The 22,500-nt window shown below is 38.8% G+C and overlaps 1 protein-coding gene across 1 annotated transcript in view; it reads left to right on the plus strand.

The window, feature by feature from the left end:
* Nucleotides 1–3,558: 3,558 nt before the first annotated feature.
* LOC124397339 (voltage-dependent calcium channel gamma-2 subunit-like) overlaps nucleotides 3,559–22,500 on the plus strand; it is a 55,893-nt gene continuing 36,951 nt past the window's right edge. The window contains exon 1 of the mRNA XM_046866914.1: nucleotides 3,559–5,330. Coding sequence (XP_046722870.1) covers nucleotides 5,120–5,330 — 211 coding nt within the window. The 5' untranslated portion in view covers nucleotides 3,559–5,119. The remainder of the gene's footprint in view (nucleotides 5,331–22,500) is intronic.

Raw genomic sequence — 22,500 nt, forward strand, 5'->3', positions numbered from 1 at the left:
AGCATCACCAAACACACCACCAAGATGACAACTCTCTTAACCCTATTAAGCACCTGCGGGCCTCAAGCGGAAGGTGGAGAAGCTTCATGTGTCCAACATCCAGCAGCACCACCATGTCATTATTTAGGAGTGGAAGAGGATCCCAACAACAACCTGTGCAGCTCTGGTGAATTCCAGACCCAGGAGGATTAAAGCAGTGCTGCAGAACGATGGTGATCACACACACTGCAAAGCGACTGAGAAAAACTGTAACATTAAAGATGTAATGTCCCTGTTTGTCCAGAAGATGGCAGTAGACATCATCAAATCAATTCAATACTTTTTAAATATATAAATATATATATATATATATATATATATATATATATATAAATATATATATATATATATGATTCCTGTGTGTGATTATTTAAGGTTTCTATAGCCATGGCCTCATAATGTCTGTATTAAAGGTAGATTGATTCATGTAGGACACACTACCATACTTGGTATAATACAGCTGTAGTTGGACCACACGTGGCATAGGATTGGTCCAATGAATCTGCTTTGTTATCACGATCAAACTTGAAGCTCACAGCCGGATATGAACCATAGAAACATTGTCTTTTGGGGTTCGAACAGAAACGATTTTTCTTGCGGCATCAAAAAGCTCGCTTGTAGGAAAGGGGTACATGGTGGTCCACATGGTATCAGTCAACAGAAGCTGTGATTAGAATGCAAGAAAGAGGGTCATTAGTGCAAACTGAAAAGGATATGGATTCTCCTCGAGCGGTGTTTAGGAATGCTGGAGAAAGTGGAGAAGGAAAACTTTCTAGGTTATAGAGTAGTTCAGAATTCGATGGAGTTCTCACCATCAATCCTGCGTCTTTTCCAGGGGAAACTCCTGCTACCAACTCAGTGGCAGGTGAAGAAACCAAAGTTTTTGGGTTTGGAAATGGAGATGCATGTACACGTGAAGAAACGAGAGAAGCTTCAGACACCAAGCAGCTCTTCACTCATGCTATTATTTTGTCCAGTAAAATCGTTAGAAACGACACTCTCGTTTTTAGCCCCGCCTTCACAAGGCTAATCTGGTTAGCCGTGCTAATAGGATCGCTAATAACATGCCGTGATGTAATCTGACAAGGACACAGGACGTCTCTCCAATTATACTGCGCTGATACTGTATGCCCACTCATTATCTCCTGATAAATCCATTCTGTGTTGATACACATACACACACACACACACACACACACACACACACACACAGAGCATGGCCAATGCTAGCAGTGCTGTTTGCTCATTGTTCATTGTGCTAATAGAGGCCGGATTAACATGTGGGAACGAGAGGGTAAACACAAGCCTCCCATAGTCACACACACACACACACACACACACACACACACACACACAGTAGAAAAGACCTCCACAGCCTATAATACTAAACAGCATCCATTATTCTTTTAAAGCCATATGTGCTTCTTTCTTAACCTGTTACCACAAAACCCTATAAGACGTCTCTGGACGCTCCATGAAGATCTGCTTTACATGGGCTGGATTGGAAGATCTACAGCTATAGAGCTATTGAACACCTTTGGGATGAATGTTTCATCAACCAAGGCCTCCTCACTTTACCTCCATCTGTACCTGACTGTACTACTGCCTTTTTGGCTGAAGAAAACTCCAGAAAAAAGCACACCTCAAAATCTAGTGGAACATCTTTCCAGAAGAGTGGAACGTAATACTGTATAACGCTAATTGGGCACTTAAAATGGAGCACATACCAAAATCTAAAAAAGAACCAATTTATACTTAAAACAATAACAAATCCGTAGATAAAGAAATGATAAAAAAATATACAATTTTATATTCAATAAAGAAATTAAGTATATAAAATCGTGTAGCCAATAATGTGTAAATCAGGTTTCAGTTAAATTTCGGTACAATTAGAAGGAAGAAATGCGGGAAAGCAAATTGCTTGTCGTTTTTTAATAATACAATTTATTATTATCAACTTTTCAACAGTTTACATTTTTAAACATATTTTAAAAAATGCCTGCTTTATTCAATAGTATGTAAAATAATATTTTATAATATAAAAAAAAATCTATAAATTAAATGAATGCAATACACGTTTTTTTATTATATTGATTAAATTGAGTAATAAATTTATTTAGCAAAATATTTAATTGATTCAATAAAATTAAATAAATGGAAAAATTCTATTAAATAGTTTGACATTAGTTTGACCCCATTTGGGTAATACAGATACTATGTGTGTGTGTGTGTGTGTGTGTGTGTGTGTGTGTGTGTGTGTGCTAAAGAATCCACAGCACTAGTGTTAACCGCTAAACACTTCCTGGTTTTTCCTGGTGTTTTTTCACACATTTATTCACAATGTCTTTTCTATACTCAGATATAAAAAATAAAGAAAACCGTTTTTAAACACTGAACATTTGTTTTACTGATGCACCAAGTTTGAAATCAAGCACCAAAATCCACCATGGTGCACACATCCGGCAATTAAAACCGTCCGTGTGGAAACATAGCAAAAGTTCAGTTTGCTGATGATTTGCGTGATTTAAAACACAACGATTACCTTAAAACTTTAAAACTTTTACAAGAATATTTTGTCTTCGTGCTTTTTATTCTACAGTTCAATTCAATTCAATACATTTTTATTTGTTTTGCGCTTCATCAATATTTGTCCATGAACATGTTGATTACAGATTACAGTATTAAACACTTAAAAAGTATTAATTTAAGGTACATTTAGAGCATATATATACATATATATATATATATATATATATATATATATATATATATATATATATATATGAACCCGGCCATTATAGAATTATAGATAATATGTAGTAAAATAAATTATTAATGAAGACAAAGAAAAAGAGAAAAGAAAGAATGGAAGAAATAAAGAAATAATTAAAAAAGAAAATAAAAAAGGAAGGAATGAAGACAGACAGACAAGATAGATAGATAGATAGATAGATAGATAGATAGATAGATAGATAGATAGATAGATAGATAGATAGATAGATAGATTGATTGATTGATTCACACAACACAGTATTAGACCAAATTAGACCAATCATATTAAAGGCCCTTGAAAATGGGTTAATTAGACCAAGCCCCGCCCCAATTAACATATTCACCCAATTAATTATATATAAACTCATAATTTAATTGATAATTATATGGAAGGTATAATTGGCGTATTATTTCACACACACACACACACACACACACACACACACACACATATATATATATATATGTTTCTTAAACAAACGCTGAAATGACATTCCAAAAATCTGTAATATGTACATAACTCCGCCCACTCGAGAAAATCATGCGGTCCGAAAAATGCTGTTTTTTTTTTTGTGTGTGTGTGTGTGTGTGTGTGTGTGTGTGTTTGGATGAATAAAAATATATGATCTTGTGCAATGTTTAATAAATTCATCGTTTTGGTTTTTATTACTCACAAATTGTTAATTAATTTATTATAAGGCACGCGCCAAGTGGATGAGCACGCTGTATGGGAGGGGAGGGGAGGGGGAGGGCCGGCTCTCCGGTTCCGTTCACGCCTCCTCTGCGCTCCGGTTCCTCTGCGCTCCGGTTCCTCTGCGCTCCGCAACACGTCGTCTTCTTGTTTTTCCATCACTGGACTCTTTTTTTTCTTTCCTCCGGCCTCCACCTTCCTGTTCTTCCTCCTCTTCCTCCTCCTCCTTCTCCTTCTACTCCTCCTCCCCGTTCCTTTCTTTTTTTTCCTCCTCGGTACATGGCGCAGAGGAGTCGTGCGAGCCGGTCGCCTCGTGTCCGTCCATCACCGGGCGTCGCGGATTTGGACGTGACCGCGAGAGAGGGGAAAAATTGTCGGTAAGACCGGTACCGTACCGGGTCAGGCTGCCGGTCAGGAGGGGAGGAAGAGACGAGCTGCGCCGAACCTAATATCTGTCCATCTCTCTTTACATCCTTCCATCAATCACATCCTTCCATCCATCCACCCACAGTGCATCTCTCTCTCTCTCTCTCTCTCTCTCTCTCTCTATCTTCAACTATCTATATATCTATCTCTCTATCCATCTCTCTCTCTCTTTCCCTCCCTCTCTCCCCCCGTCCATGTCGCGCGATGCCGCACGCGGATGCCGTTCTCGCTTTCGGAGGACATTTTCGGAACGCTAGGAGCCACCTATGGAAACTGGGGATCGAAATTTTAGAAAGAAAAGAAAGAGGACATCAGACGGGTCTTCCTTTGATTTTATTTCATTTCATCTCCCACCCTTTCCATCTGACTGTTGATTGATTGATTAATTGGTTGATTGATCGATCGATTGATTGGACCGGATCGATTCCCCTTTTCCCTTTGTGCGTTTGATTTCTTTTCTTTAAATTTTTTGCTCTTTTTTTCATTACATCCTTCCTGCTTTTTTTCCTTTTCTCCTTTTTTTTAAAATACAGGGTGCTTCGTTATTAAAGGAGCAATTTGTTGGTGTGTGTGTGTGTGTGTGTGTGAAGATGTGTAAAAGGTGTATTAGGTTCATATCTGCTGCTGCTCTGGAAGCTCCACATGTATGATACATTGCATATATATGAATAGAGAGAGATAGAAAGAAAGAAAGAGAGAGAGAGAGAAAGAGAGAGAGAGCAAAGCATCCCTCGGTGATTAGAAGCGTTTCTCCTCCACCCCCATCTCACGCCGACGTTTCATCCCGGAGCGGCGAGTATGACACGAGCTCAGAAAGCCGCACACGTACAGCCGCGTTAGTCGGTCGTGCTCGTCACGTGCAGGATCGTCCTCAAGGTCCTGCGAGCGAAAAGTACACGTGTATCGTGTTAGAATTCAGGTTGCAGAATCTGCTGCTTCTCTCGCTGGTCCTGTTGCATTAAAGGAGCACAGCACCAGGCGCCAGCCGAAGAGGCTTGTCCCAAATTTTCCTTCCTAATCAGTAATCGTCCAAACGCAACCATAAGGTTCCCGGTGCGTCCGCCTCCTTCCCCCTCCTTCCGCTCCAACCTGTCCCGGTTTTTCCAATCGGTCCGCTCCCCTCCGTTCTCCAATATTTATTTCCTGTACGTGAAGAGGAAAGGGGGTCCCCCCGTCGTGCAATGCAGCAGCATGGGCACGTTTGACCGCGGCGTGCAGATGCTGCTGAGCACAGTGGGCGCGTTCGCCGCGTTCAGCCTCATGACCATCGCCGTGGGCACCGACTACTGGCTGTACTCGCGCGGCGTCTGCAAGATCAAGACCACCAACGAGAACGAGACCAGTAAAAAGAATGAGGAAGTCATGACCCACTCGGGCCTGTGGAGGACGTGCTGCTTGGAGGGTAAGGAGCTCCACTCTCTTCACACGGTTTTGATCTTCTGCTTCTGTATTGCATGTCACATTTCAGGGTGGTTTGTTCCATCAAACTGATGTTCATGAGTGTATTTGGAGACAACGTTCAGTCAAGTGCAGAGAAGAGACATGGGTATATGAAGCGGTAGAAGAATGCTTAGAATGGAGACACCAGGCAGGAGGAAAAGAGGAGGGCCAAGAAGGAGGTTTATGGTTGTGGTGAGGAAAGTCATGCAGGTGCTTGGTTTGAAAGAGACGGATGTAGAGGACACGGCGATATGAAGGTGGACGATCTCGTTGTGGCGACCGTTAATATCATCGCCACATCATTTCTGTTCCTGGGTGGAAAGAGTTTGACTGAACATCACCAATCAAATACATGCTAACCCAGGGGTATCGAAAAACAGAGACAATCCCATATTGTTTAAAACGTATTTATATAGAATCGTTAGTAAATGCGTTTTAGTTATTTTATTAAAAAAGTAATCATTTGTGAGTTTTTTTCTAACAGGATCGATTCCTCCTCGCGAAACCGTTTCTCCAGTAAGTTCTCACAGCACCGCCGCTGCTACGTGAATATGACGTATCACAACTGTATCGCATAGAATACAGATTAACATGGCAGAGGTAGAGCTGCATCTTCCTGGAGACACAACAGAAAATGAAAAAAGGCCTGTTTGTGAAAGGGCCATGCGTTAGATGTTGGAAGACACTAAAGTAAATTGATGTCTGATATCTGTACCATGATGAATCGCAGAGCATCTTTTTTTTTCCCCATTGCATTGAATGGCATTGTGTCGAATCGAATGGAAATCGTACTGCACTGCATTTTAATAGGGGGTTATTGGTATCGTGTCCCACGAGTAGCTGCTTCATGTGTATTTAAAATGTATGGTATCTCTAATTCGGATGTTTGATGCGAACGTTGATTCGAGTTTCCTAGCGATTGAACCGCATCAATGAGAAGGTGTTTCTATTAAACTTATCACAAACTTCTCGCTCTGGAAACATTTTGGTGAACTCGAGTAAGATGTAAAAACGGATTTGCGTTTGTCCTCGTCCTCGTCCTCACGCGAGAGTGAGACTGAGAGTGCATGTCAGACTGGTTCTCCAGCAGCCGTGAAACTTTCAAACTCGCTATCGCTTTTTTGTTCCCTTTTCTTTCTTTTTTTTAGAGCACAGCATTTAGGACAAGAGTGTGCGCCGTGTACACGGAGAAGAAGGAGCAGACACGCAGTCAGGTGGTGATCTACTCTCAACACCAGAGCTGCCGAATGTACTCTTATAGCATCTAATTTTAGTAATGAAATAATATTAGCATCTTTAAATTATAGAGAATCGTAGGAAAAGAATTACCGTATTTTGGACTATAAGCCGCTACTTTTTTCCCACGTTTTGAACCCCGCGGCTTAAACAACGAAGCGGTTAATTTATGGATTTTTCCTGGGTTTTTCCCGGTTTCACAAACTTCAAGCCAAAAAACTGAGACCCATGGAGATTTTTAAACGCACAACGATGCCAAAAGATAAACTCCCAAGAGAAATAGTTGTGAAAGGAAGGAGGAAGACAGTGAACAATGACTTTCTTGGTCGGCTACTGTTTAGATACAAGCCGTTGTAACGCGTTGAGTCTGGGTGAAGGGAGAGCTCACTAACTCCAGTTACAACAGAAATCATATAAGCACGGACAGGTTTCCAAAACTTGTGCTTTTTTATTTTTCTTGGCAACAGCGTTACGGGTTAGTCAAAGAAACTTAGAAATGAGCATCAGAAAATAATAAGGACATATTCCTCGGCCTCTGCTGCTCTGCTCTTAAAGGAGCCACAACATATTTCTCCCGTTACACCATGTAACAGACACTGTCTTTCGTTAAAACCTGTGTAAAGTTCATTAGTTTCAGTTATTTATGTTCAAAATAAAAATATTTGTCAAATTCAGTGGGTGCGGCTAATATATGGGTGCACTTTAAAGTCCGGAAATTACGGTGCTCTTTATTAAAAACAAAAGGATTGGGACACCTGACTTTTCCAGTCATATGTGGTTCTTTCTGAAACTGTTACCACACTATGTTCCAGTATTACAGTGTCGCTGAGCACAAATCCAGCTCCATGAAGATCTGCTCTCCTTAATATATCAGCAAATTGGGACTAAATGGGACGCGTGTATCTTCTAGGTCACATTGTGTATAATGAATACAGTCACATAAACATTTGTCACACTCGAATGTCAACTTTATTCCTGTGAATAAAATATTTTCGGTTTGTTTTACGTAGTTAAGCTTCTATACTGTGCATTGTTTATATATATATATTTTTTTGCATCAGCGTTGTTGAGATGTATTGCAGATGTTGACTTTGGTCACATCTGTAAGCGTGTCCTCAACATCTGCTCACGTTTTTCTGCAGTCCATCTGTCAGGTGCAGTCCTAAAGAACGAGATGTTCAAGGGGACAACTGTTTAATGACTGGAGTATTCAGGACACAAACCTATCAAATACCAACGTTTCGGAAATAAAACATTTGGTTCTGTCATTAGGACTTGCTGCGTTATCGACGTTTCCTTGAAGTAAGATGTCCTGCTGCTAACGTTCACCTTGTTGAGGAAATGCCTCTCCCAGTTATTGTGCTTAATGCAACAACAGTTGGCCAAAAGTTTGTAGGACACCTGACCATAAGATTGTCTTCTTTTGGGAACCACAAGAACCACTTTTGGGAAGGATATGTGTTAGTGAAGGCAGATACTGATGTAGGTGAGGTGAGAAGGCCTGATAAAATTCAATAGGGCTGATGATCCGAGCTCATTTTAGATCTTCCGCTCCAACCCATGTTAAGCAGACCTTTATGGAGCCTGCTTTGTGCACAGGGGCATCGTCATGCTGGAACAGGTTCTGGTCTCCTAGTTCGAGTGAAGAGAAAAAGCATCTGATACAATTGTGTGCTTCAAAGTTCTAGAAAGAAACCACATATGACTGGAACAGTCCAAAACCTTTGACCCTATTGTGCGTGTGTGCATATAATGAGGTCGCGAAAGTGTTTATTACTTTTACATCGACAAAAAACTAAGTTATAGTGAGACAGCTGGTAAAGTTTTCGAAAGTATTGCGGTGTTTATTGGGGTTTTCTCGCCGTATCGTATCGCTCGTGCTTTAATACGACTCTCCCGCTGGTCATCGGTCATGCGCGAGTTCCTCGGTGCTTCCTGGTTGTAAATCACTAAACTCGGATCAGACGGTGAGCCACTGGAGGTGGAGCAGATTTACAGACCGTGTGTTCGCGTAATCTTCCCCTGGAGCGATCTCAAACCCAACCGGAGAGAGACAGGGCCGAGGTGTAAAGACCAGCGCTTCAAATATTTACATCCCATCGGCTCCTGGATCAGTGTGTGTGTGTGTGTGTGTGTGTGTGTGTGTGTGTGATAAACCTCTCAAGTGAATGAGGCACAATGAACGTTAGATCGTTACTGCAGTTGTTTCTCACAACACTAAGGCGATATTTTATACGTAAAATGTTACGACACATGCCGTCATTTCATATGAACGATTTCGGCGAAGAAAGAAAGGAGGCTCAAAAAGAAAGGTCTTTTCTTTTTTTCCCAGAATTCTGTGGGAAAGCTGGGGGTCAGAGCACAGGGCCAGCCATGATACAGAGGAGCAGAAAGGGTTAAGGGCTACGCTAAATATATTAACAATCCTTCTCGATTTTGAGATTGGTGATTGGTGATTGGTGGAGATCTATTGGTTATTTTTGTGATGCAGTTGCCATATGATCACCAGGGTAGTTAGATGTTGCCATCAAAGCTAGCTGCAGCTGACTAACACTCATTAGAAACCATGTCAGAAGTCCTTCCTCTTGCTAAAAGAAATTCCTGACCTTAACGAAATAATAAAATCTCGCAGTAGATTAAAATATGGAGAACGCTTTCAGAATAAACCATTTTTTTATTGCTTTAGTTTTGCACACTTTTTGAGTTCTGCAATTTTTCCTCTAAGAACGCTCGGTGATCTTTTTCTCCTCGATTAAACATGAGATGCACGTATACATCAGGAATTATTTGCATAAACGTTTTCAACACAATATTTCAACATTCAACTGCAACCTACTATAAGCCCCGCCCCTTTGCTATTTATTTTATATTCACAGTCCCTGTTTGATGTTCTAGGAAGATGTTCCACTAGATTTCATGGAGATTCGTGCTCATTCAGAGACATAGGTGTTAGAAATCGTTCAGTCAGGTACTTGTGTAGGTGAGATGAGGAGGCCTGGGGTGCAGTCAGCATGAAAAATTCATCCCAATAGGGTTTGGAGCTCTACAGTAGGTAACCCATGTAATGCAGATCTCCAACTCTTGTAGTGCAGAATTTCATGGAGGTGCACTGGGGCATTGTCATGCTGGAACAGGTTCAGATCTCCTAGTTGTAGGGAAGGAATACATTTAATGTAACAATCTGTACAATTGTGTAATAAAACTGTGTGGGAACAATTTGGGGAGGAACCAAATATGGCTGGGGGCAGGAGGTCGTGCAGTGGTGGACAAAGTACACAAACCATGTAGTTGAGTAAAAGCAGATCCACTCAGTAAAATGTGACTCAAGTAAAAGTAAAAGTGTCCCTTTAAATGTTCACTTGAGTAAAAGTACAAACGTATTGGCCTTCAAATGTACTTAAGTATCCAAAGTACTATGATTTATTATGACTATAATGTTCCTGTTATCATTTTTATCACAAGACTTTACTTAATCACATCAGTTTATGTAAAAAGACTCGAATGTGACTCTCAGCACACTGATCTATTAATAGAATGATATTAATGACTCAAACACTGATTGATTTCTTTTACAATGACCTTGAGCCCAAAACCTTCTTTTTAACTTCTCCAATAAAATCGTGTAAATGAGGTCACGTGTGTGGTGGTGATTTCGAGTCTGGAATTCTGTCATCATTTATTCCTCTATAAATGTTCTGCTTGATGTTGAACTGACGCTGAACCGTATGTTGGCGATCAGTAGATGCACCAAGCGCCAATCAAAACCAGTTTAAAACGGAGCGAGCGCTCGAACCTGATTGGTGGATCTCTGCGTGTTTAAACAGTTACGTTTTTATCCTCGTAAATAAAAAGGAACGCATGGTTTCGCAAAATTTAGTCGGGTAAAAAGTAAAATATTTATAAATAATAAATATTTGACTTCGAAATGTAATGAAGTTACAGTAAAAGTCTTCCCAAATGGAAATACTTCAGTAAAGTACAAATACATGAAAAATCAACTCAAGTAGATTAACGTTACATTTACTTCCTTACTGTCCACCACTGGTCACACGTTTTACCGAAATGACTGTAACATACGATTATTATATTTCTGTGTACCAGCGAGGATACACACACATTCATACGCACCCAAATTGGCACGATTGATGTGTGGTTTCCAGTGCGGATGCAGGTGTAGCTTTTGCGGCTAATCTGCTTTATTAATCTTCATTATTCTCACAATGGAGATGTGCGGCTAAAGCTGAGAAAGCGGTTCACTTATGTACCTCATTTTCGTTTCTCTTTTTAACAAGTTTCTCCCCTATTTCTCCACCAACGTTTCCAGCCAAGCAAAGCATTTTCTCTCTCTCTCTCTCTCTCTCTCTCTCTCGCACCACAGTGTTCACAATCGAACAGATTTTCAGTGCCGTGTGCATCCGTTTGTCGGCGGTTGCAGCACGTAGCTGTGAGCCGAGGTGTGAAAATGCTAATCTCTGACTAATTGTGCATTGTTTCCCACCCAATAGGTTTAAACTCACACACCTTTGTAGTTGCAGGATAGCAAATGCACACGTCGAGAAACTGAAGAGTTTTCACTGTGCAACAGTAACAAATAGTGGTTTGTTAAATGCATCCAACAGCTCAAGCCTTCATCAAAGAGCTGCTTTAAAGTATAAGTGCATGGATATCTCTGTGTGTGTGTGTGTGTGTGTGTGTGTGTGTGTGTGTGTGTTTGTGTGTATTGCAGATGAATAATGGTGAACTGCTGAACGCAGTAAAGCTATACAGAATAAAGCCAAACACAGTAAAGTTATACAGAGTAAAGCTAAACGCAGTAAAGATATACAAAGTAAAGCCAAACACAGTAAAATTATACAAAGTAAAGCTAAACACAGTAAAGTTATACAGACTAAAGCTAATCACAGTAAAGTTATACAGAGTAATCTAAACACAGTAAAGTTATACAGAGTAATCTAAACACAGTAAAGTTATACAGAGTAATCTAAACACAGTAAAGTTATACAGAGTAATCTAAACACAGTAAAGTTATACAGAGTAAAGCTAAACACAGTAAAGTTATACAGAGTAAAGCCAAACACAGTTAAGCTTATCACAGTAAAGTTATACAGAGTAAAGCTAAACACAGCAAAGTTAACAGAGTAAAGCTAAACTCAGTAAAACTAAACACAGTAAAGCTAAACAGTATAATTATACAAAATAAAGTTAAATACAGTAAAGTTATACAAAGTAAAGCTAAGTTATAAAGTTATACATTGTTTTATTTGTTTTTTTAAAAGTTATACACATTAAAGCTAAACAAAGTAAAGTTATACACAGTAACGATATACAGTACAGTTATACAAAATAAAATAAATACAGCAAAGGTATACAAAGTAATGCCAAGTTATAAAGTTATCCATTGTTTTATTGTTTGTTTGTTTTTATTTACAAAGTTATACACAATAAAGCAATACACAGTAAAGTTATACAGAGTTAAGCCAAAGTTATAAAGTAAAGTTATACATTGTTTACATGGTACATTGTAGTTATATTGAGTCCCTTATTTTAATATCCTGTAAATATTCCAGTATTTGGTGATACTCCAGTATTTTCTGGAAAACTCCTATATATGTACTTTCTGAGTAAAAAAGCTGCCTTGTGATGTTGAGTATTGCAGTCCATTAATATATGTTAGATTCAAAATGGAAGTTGAGTAATGATCTTTCATATATAGTACAGTTAATGTGATGTAGCTTATCATCTGTGCAATGGTCCCATTCTGTTTTTTTGAGCTGTTTAGGTTTATTAGTTGTTCGAGGTCCATAAAGGTTAAGGTTTTCGATTTTGGATCTAATGGTTGCAAGTTCAAATCTCAGCCACACCAAGCTACCACTTCTGGGCCCCTGAGCAAGGCCCTTAACCCCATAGCTGCTCTGTTGTATATGAGATAAATGATGTGTATCTCTGGATAAGGCCGTCTTCCAAAATACTGCAAATGTAAATTTTACAGTACGCGACTCCCATTTTGAAGTAAAGTTATCCACAGTATAAACAAACAGAAAAAATACACCATTTACCAGAAGAAAGCCGAAAACAGCCCAATGCCAAGCACTACCCACTTCCTAATTCACATTACTCAGCACATGTTTCTCTCATCACATAATCACAGGGTCAGAATCAGGAAGATTTCTAAAGGCACTATCGGATTAGCATGCTAAATCACCCCTTGGCTCAGAACATCTGTGTAGCATGCTATAAAGAGGCTCAGCGATAACTGACTTACCCAGAATGCACTCAACAGCAAGTGAGGAATAAAAAAAAAAAAAACGCTCCATATCCACCGACAGCATCTTCATGGCCTTTAGCGCAGCCATAACACTTTGCGAGGCGAACATAAAGCGCGAGAAGAGAATGACTTTGCGATATTGCATCAGCCAGTCAGCGCCGTTGTCACGGCGAGGAGACAGATTTCATTCATTTGCTCTTAATGCCAGACGATCGTTACTGTTTTATTGGTCTCTGGTTATCCACGTCGCTGTCTACAGCCATGTAATTATGTGACTTGGCCGTTGATATCAAGTAAACAGGGTGCGAAGCTACGACAACTGCAACAAAAATCCAATGTAGTCTCTGGACAAAAAAAAAAAAGTGTATATTGAGTGTTTTTAACCATTTTTAATTGCCTTATAAATATACACAATATGGCAAAAGTATTGGGACACCTACATTTCTCGGTAATATGGGGTTCTTCACCAAACTGTCCCCACAAACCTGGATTATAGTGGGACCTTAACCCTATTAAACTAAATAGTGGTTTGTTAAATGCATCCAACAGCTCAAGCCTTCATCAAAGAGCTGCTTTAAAGTATAAGTGCATGGATATCTGTGTGTGTGTGTGTGTGTGTGTGTGTGTGTGTGTGTGTGTGTGTGTGTGTATTGCAGATGAATAATGGTGAACTGCTGAACGCAGTAAAGCTATACAGAATAAAGCTAAACACAGTAAAGTTATACAGAGTAAAGCTAAACGCAGTAAAGTTATACAGAGTAAAGCTAAACACAGTAAAGTTATACAGAGTAAAGCTAAACACAGTAAAGCTATACAGAGTAAAGCTAATCACAGTAAAGTTATACAGAGTAATCTAAACACAGTAAAGTTATACAGAGTAAAGCTAAACACAGTAAAGTTATACAGAGTAATCTAAACACAGTAAAGTTATACAGAGTAAATCTAATCACAGTAAAGCTAAACACAGTAAAGCTAAACAAAGTAAAGCTAAACAAAGTAAAGCTAAACACAGTAAAGATATACACAGTAAAGCTTATCACAGTAAAGTTATACAGAGTAAAGCTTATCACAGTAAAGTTAAACAGAGTAAAGCTAAACTCAGTAAAACTAAACACAGTAAAGCTAAACAGTATAATTATACAAAATAAAGTTAAATACAGTAAAGTTATACAAAGTAAAGCTAAGTTATAAAGTTATACATTGTTTTATTTGTTTTTTTAAAAATTATACACAGTAAAGCTAAACAAAGTAGTTATACACAGTAACGATATACAGTACAGTTATACAAAATAAAATAAATACAGCAAAGTTATACAAAGTAATGCCAAGTTATAAAGTTATCCATTGTTTTATTGTTTGTTTGTTTTTATTTACAAAGTTATACATAATAAAGCAATACACAGTAAAGTTATACAGAGTTAAGCCAAAGTTATAAAGTAAAGTTATACATTGTTTACATGGTACATTGTAGTTATATTGAGTCCCTTATTTTAATATCCTGTAAATATTCCAGTATTTGGTGATACTCCAGTATTTTCTGGAAAACTCCTATATATGTACTTTCTGAGTAAAAAAGCTGCCTTGTGATGTTGAGTATTGCAGTCCATTAATATATGTTAGATTCAAAATGGAAGTTGAGTAATGATCTTTCATATATAGTACAGTTAATGTGATGTAGCTTATCATCTGTGCAATGGTCCCATTCTGTTTTTTTTGAGCTGTTTAGGTTTATTAGTTGTTCGAGGTCCATAAAGGTTAAGGTTTTCGATTTTGGATCTAATGGTTGCAAGTTCAAATCTCAGCTACACCAAGCTACCACTTCTGGGCCCCTGAGCAAGGCCCTTAACCCCATAACTGCTCTGTTGTATATGAGATAAATGATGTGTATCTCTGGATAAGGCGTCTTCCAAAATACTGCAAATGTAAATTTTACAGAACGCGACTCCCATTTTGAAGTAAAGTTATCCACAGTATAAACAAACAGAAAAAATACACCATTCACCAGAAGAAAGCCGAAAACAGCCCAATGCCAAGCACTACCCACTTCCTAATTCACATTACTCAGCACATGTTTCTCTCATCACATAATCACAGGGTCAGAATCAGGAAGATTTCTAAAGGCACTATCGGATTAGCATGCTAAATCACCCCTTGGCTCAGAACATCTGTGTAGCATGCTATAAAGAGGCTCAGCGATAACTGACTTACCCAGAATGCACTCAACAGCAAGTGAGGAGTAAAAAAAAAAAAACGCTCCATATCCACCGACAGCATCTTCATGGCCTTTAGCGCAGCCATAACACTTTGCGAGGCGAACATAAAGCGCGAGAAGAGAATGACTTTGCGATATTGCATCAGCCAGTCAGCACCGTTGTCACGGCGAGGAGACAGATTTCATTCATTTGCTCTTAATGCCAGACGATCGTTACTGTTTTATTGGTCTCTGGTTATCCACGTTCGCTGTCTACAGCCATGTAATTATGTGACTTGGCCGTTGATATCAAGTAAACAGGGTGCGAAGCTACGACAACTGCAACAAAAATCCAATGTAGTCTCTGGACAAAAAAAAAAAGTGTATATTGAGTGTTTTTAACCATTTTTAATTGCCTTATAAATATACACAATATGGCAAAAGTATTGGGACACCTACATTTCTCGGTAATATGGGGTTCTTCACCAAACTGTCCCCACAAACCTGGATTATAGTGGGGACCTTAACCCCTATTAAACTAAAAAGTTTTTCATGCTGACTGCAGCATGCCCCAGGTTTCCTCACCTCAACTACATCAGTACCTGACTTTATTAACACCCTTGTGGATGAATAAATCTCCACAAATCTCCACAAAATCTAGTGGAACATCTTTCCAGAAGCTTATTATAACAGGAAATGGGAACTAAATGTGGAGTGCAATTTACCAATCTTGCGGTCAGGTGTCCACAAACTTCCACATAGTACACAAAATATATACAATAATACATGGATTTTTTTGGGTGGTCTACATGTTCTCGATTCTCACACGGCTCTGATTGTAGACCTCACCTATGTGCGATTTTGACCACGATTTTGCTTCGCCTCGTGTATTGTCCTTGTGATTCGCTGAAAATCATGAGCAAATCAGATCATGAAGGGTTTTTTTGGTTAAGAAACTGACATTCATCTCGCCTTTACACACAAGTAAGAGTGAGCGGAGTAGTGTTCTGAGAAAGTGATTAATATCAGATTGGGACAGAGCCCTTGAGGAACGCTGTTTGAATCATCCTCATTTTTGCTTCACAGCCATAACTGGGTTGAATGTTAGTTATGGGGAAAACAGATCATTTTAGTGACTCGGTTCTTTGAATCATGTTTATCCAAATGAACGAATCTGTTTTGAGTCATTTAGTTCTACATACTACATACATACTACATACAACTTTGACTATTGTTCCAATAATGAAAAAAATGACGATACAGCTTAGGACAAATGATGATAAACTTAATGAGTAGCTTCACCTCTCGTATCTTCTTGTCCACGTTAGTACTTTTGTCACGTGACTTCCATAAATATTGGAAAAATAATGCCAGGATTCGGACCAAAAAAAACCCCACTGATCTATTGCATGGTGTAGCGTCTATGGGAGTCACGTGAACGAATGAACGAATCAGACCAGAGGACCCATGAATGAACTACAATTCTGTTTTTGTACATAACCTATGGAGATTTTGCTACGCTTGGTTTGTGCGTGTCTAGTAGAAAAAGAACGAATCAGTCTTTCAGACGACTCGTTCTTCTGAGTCACATTGAAGAGTCGTTCAAAATGAACGAATCGTTCATAAATTACACCACTATTGAAAATAATAGCCACTGAGCATAGGAAGTATAACTCTCATCTCAATCACTGGTGAATGCCAGGTGTGTGGGTGTGTGTGTGTGTTGCATAATAGCTATGTCACCTGTTTAGTCCGTCTGCAAGAAAAGATGAAAGACCTGCTCATCATTATTATCATGACGATCTCTCATCATCTCACTATCTCTCTTTCTCTCTCTCTCTTTCTCTTTCTCTCTCTCTTTCTCTTTCTCTCTCTCTTTCCCAGACATACACATCTTTGCTTCGTTTTCCTCACGCTTTCGCCCTCGAATGAACGCGAGCCTGAATTGGATCGTTACTTTATTAACACAATATGTCTGATTTACTTTGAGCACCATTAAGACCGGCTCATTTGCTAAAGCACAGAAAATAAATTGCACTCGTAATTTGTTTCCTGTCTGCCGGCGATCCTGCTAACAATGATGGCTGTTTAAAATAGCAGCGCCGCTGAAGCAGCTCATTTGCATACACTTTAGGCTTGTGGTCTTTTGTCTCAGACTTGCGTGGAGCACAAAGCGAGCGGTCAAAAGATTTTCTTTCCCCTCCATCGACATTGAGGTTACACACTAAAGCGCAAGGAGTGAACATTGTATGGACAAAAGATTGTGCTTTTCGAACATCCCATTCCACATTCAGTCCCCATTTACTGTTATATTAAGCTCCACTCTTCTGGGAAGATGTTTGTGGAAATTCATTCAGAAGCAAAATGTGTTAGTAAAGTCTGGCAATGATGTAGGTGAGGTGAGGAGGCCTGGGGTGCATCCCGAAGGTGTTGGAGCTCTATAGCAGAAGATCTTCCACTCCAACCCATGGAAAGCAGGTTTGGGTCTCCTAGTTCAAGTGAAGGAAAAGATGCATCGGATGACGTCTTATATAAGTGTGTGGGTGCGGTGGATAGATTGGACGAAGAGGGCTGGATTGGTGCACTGGTGTTCATCATCGCTCCAGTCATCTGTCCTCATCAGCATGCTGCGTTTTTTTCTTCCTCCCAGATGCAGACTGTACCAACACATTTGAATCACACACTAATACTAATTCATCGTGAGCCGTTCTGTCTTTCCTTGGCTCAGATCAAGAAACTCGCCAGATTCCTGGATACTGTGATTTACATTTACATTAACGCCTTTTGGCAGACGCCCCAATTATCTCATTCATACATTTGAGCAGTTGAAGGTTGCTCAAGGGATTTGAACTCACAACCTTCTGATTAGTAGTCCAACATCTTAACCACTGAGCCATCTCTACCCCTGAGCTACTCATAGCTAAGTAATGCTGCTGTAATCATAAATCGTACACCTTTATTAATGCTGGGTAAAGTTGCCTGGGTTACTGATCAGATGGTCAGGGGTTCAAACCCCAGCGGTGCTGTACCGTGATTGATGTTGCGCTCCGACCCATTTATAGCATGTGGCAGACCTACCAGAATTATTTTATTTACGGTACGAGGTTGAAGCATTTGAGGTGTTCCTGTGTGTTGTACTTCAAGAGCTTTTACATTAAGTTTATTATGTTCTGTTTACATTAGAGTTTCTATCCAATCAGATTTGAGCCATCACATGTTGCCAGGGTCGAAGCAATCTTTCGTAAACCTTCGAAAAGACAAGCTCCTTCTTTAGATCAATACGAAAGAAAAAAGATGACAGAAGGTTAATGGGAAGGACGATCCGCTGTGGTGCCCCCTAATGGAAGCAGCCGGAAGAAGGAAGAAGTTAATGGGAAACTACGATACATTTTTCGTGTTGAATTTCACAGAAGCTGAACACCGATATTAAAACTGTTTTAAACGAAGCTAAAATGCGACAGCAGCTGTTTTTCAGGAAAATAGCGAGGTCTTCACAGCGAACGCTTTTATCGAAGACAAGACGATACGCATTTCTCGATGCACGATGTCTAGACGTCGCCGAACGCATGACAGCGGAGCACCCCGACCTCCCCCTCCCCCACTAACCACCAGTGGTAAAATTGATGTGAAGCCATTACAGCGGCTGTGAGCAATTATAAAGAATTTATCTCATTCGTGCCGTAGCGCCGCAACGTTAACATTAGGCCAATATTCTGATAGCGTTTAAAGCAACTCGCTCTTCTAACTCTCCCTATTTTTTTTGGGGGTTCCTTTTTTCCATCCTTCCTGAGATCCCACCATAAATACTGATTACAGCCACATCCAGTGGCTTCACTACTTTTCCCCGCCGACGGAGATGGAATCCGCAGCATCTGGGTGCCGTGATGAATCGCTGATGTCCTTGGCGCAGTTCATTTGCAATCCATTACGGCGCATTAGCTCGGTGTCAGAGACCAACCCAAACACGATGCATCACTACCGAGCCGAGACGGAACCCGTCCGATTCCACAGCTCACCCCCCTGCACTGTACACACCAGCCAAAAGCGCCCGCATACCATCTTTTCTCTTCGCTAACGCCTCCAGGATGAGATAGGAATTCGCCGTATGTGTGGGTTTTAGAAGGAAATGCACACAGAAAACATTATGCCTCTGTAGATATGGCGTAATGAGAAGAATAAGAAACGACACGCTCCCATGTTGTGCACTTAGGAGTGGATTGTGTAATGAAATACAGGTCAGTATTTTCAGTAAAATGGTGCAAGTTCTCACACCTACTGTAGCTGTGGATCCCAATCCCATGGTCACTTCCCATCATTGACAATTTAAAGCTGCCGTTAATGTCTACAGAGCGAAACTGACTGAACAGATCAAAAGAACGCTTCATTTCCATCATTGGTTCTATATAGAGTCGTCTAGAATTCTGCCGCTGGAAATCACACACGGATTAAAGTCAGATTACATTTATTTGAACAAATTACGATAAATAGTTATTATTTAGTTAGTTTTTCCTGGTGCTGTTTTTCGCGTGATTTTATTATTATTATATCCTTTCAACGTTATTTTCGGTTCGTCATATTTATTTTGGGACTCAAGCCGTTTATGAAAATCAGCCAATCAGACCAATCAGAATCCAGAATTCAGCAGCGATTGGGTGATTATTTATCCGATTCCTTGTGTCACATCGTTTACTGTATACTGGAGAACTGTTTGGAGAAAATCTCTTCTGTGATGTGGAAATCAAATACAGGTCTAAATGAATAGAGATATCTTCTCATTTGACAGGATGCGGTTCTCATTCGATACGCCTTCAAACTGATCATGTTTTACATTTTATCTCCCCAAAAATAGATTTTATATTAGATTATATAATATTAGGTTTATATTAAAGGTGCAGTTGAGAACCAGGTTGTGTTGGACAAATAAAATGTAATGTAAAAAGATTGAAGTATATTACTACAGCATGTTTTTCAATACGCACGGTTACTATGCAGTAAAAAATTTATTTATATATATATATATATATATATATATATATATATCTTTATGATAATAAGGAGATTTAAAATGTAAAGTGTATATAAATTAAATGAAATGTAATAGATTTTTGTAAAAAAAAATCAATATATAAATATCATATAATAGCTAATTATTACATAAACATTTTATAACTTAATATTATGTAATTAAATTATATAAATAATATAATCAATATGATAATATGAAAAAATACAAAACATTATCTAACGAATGATTTTTTTTTTTTTTTTTTTACAAATGATTATAAAATGATTATTATATGATCATTTGTAAATATAAATTCACATCCATAAGGTAATATTTAGTATTTTATTCATATTATTTTATCATGAATAAAATACTAAATATTACCTAATGAATGTAAAAAAAACAAATAATTATAAAATAAATATTATTATTAATAAGATAAAGTATTAAAAGTATTAAATAATAAAGTATTTTATTAAGAAATTAAGTCAAATAAATAAATTAAAATACTAAATAATACCTGTTTTTTTCAATATAAAAAGTAATAGTTTTTATATAATAAATCAATAAATATAACTATTAAAACAGAGAAAAATGCAATTATCCAGCAACATATTGCATATTGTTTGTTTATTTGTCGTCACGCGCCTGTAGCTCGACCCTGTGGCGCTTCTCCCAGCCTGTTAAACAGAATAACTACGCTGATATCTCAAGCAAATCCACAAAAATCACATTTTTCATGCCCTCATGCGTTTTCCCGCTCGCTCCCGGCACTCTGGTGGGCAGCGTTTCATGAAATCAATGTCAGGTCAATACGATGAAGTCAGACTGAATCTGGAGACATATCTGCGAGGAAAAGGAAGAAACACACAGATTTACCACCCATGAGTTCACACATCACAAGTGCAACATGAAAACACATCACGCGTCCACGGCGTCCACAGCGTGAAGGTCTGCAGCTCCACGCCTCGCACTGCAGGAACCCACAAAGTCACACAAACGCAGTTTAAAAGATCAGCTTTTAACATTTATTTATTTATAAACCGTTAATCATTTGAAAGGGAGAAAGATTAAGAGAAGAAATTACAAACAAAGTAAAAAGACAGAATAAACCAATCAGTATAAACTAAATTCTGGATTCTGATTGGCCGGAAGGTGTTGGTATTATAATTTCTATGGGAACAAATCTAGATGAGTTGTTATTTATGGAAAAAGTATACAGTGCCAACACTTTCGTCACAGTCAGAGTTAACATTTACGGATGTTAAATGTTTTAAAAAAGTAACTTGTTGAGTTCCAGTCCAGCATCGACAGTTCATATACTCGAAAAAAGTCTAGACCTTTCACCGTTTAAAAACATTTGGTGCATCATGAAACGAAAAATACAACAAAGGAAACCCAGAACTGTTGAGCAGCTAGAATCCTGTATCAGACACATACGGGACAACATTCCCCTCCCAAAACTTCAGCAACTGCACTTCTTAGTTCCCAGATGTAAAAAGACAGAAGACGTGATGCTACACAGTGGTAAACGTGACTTTTTAAAAAGTGTTGTAGCCATTAAATTCAAAATGACCTTGTTTTTTCCTCCAAATGGTAAATTTTCTCAGTTTAAAAATTTTATTGTGAATAGAATCTGAATTTTTCGGTTTTCATTTTATTTTTATATATATATATATATATATATATATATATATATATATATATATATATATATCAATGATCCTGGATGTTGTGGTGGGATTTATCCCTTTCCTTATGGAGGTTGGGAATGTCGAGACTCGACAGTAGTAGAAGCTGCTGGTGTCTGTGTGAGTTTGTTTAGCCAACAGCACCATTTGCTGCGAGAGCGAGCGATAAACATGACCATATGGGCCACTGTCAGGGCACTGTACTCACACACACACACACACACACACACACACACACACACACACACTATACATTATACACACTGTATATACACACACATTACTCTCACTGTACACACTTACACACACTATACACACTGTATATACACACACATTACTCTCACTGTACACACACACACACACACACACACACACACACACTATACACACTGTATATACACACACATTACTCTCACTGTACACACACACACTATATATACACTATACACGCTGTATATACATACATTACTCTTACACACACACACACACACACTGTATATACACACACACATTACCTCACTGTACACACACACACACACACACACACACTATACACACTGTATATACACACATTACTCTCACTGTACACACACACATATATATACACTATACACGCTGTATATACATACATTACTCTTACACACACACACACACACACACACACACACACACTATACACACTGTATATACACACATTACTCTCACTGTACACACACACACACACACACTATACACACTGTATAT

The sequence above is a fragment of the Silurus meridionalis genome, chromosome 14 (genome assembly GCF_014805685.1).
Source record: "Silurus meridionalis isolate SWU-2019-XX chromosome 14, ASM1480568v1, whole genome shotgun sequence".
Taxonomy (NCBI): Eukaryota; Metazoa; Chordata; class Actinopteri; order Siluriformes; family Siluridae; genus Silurus; species Silurus meridionalis.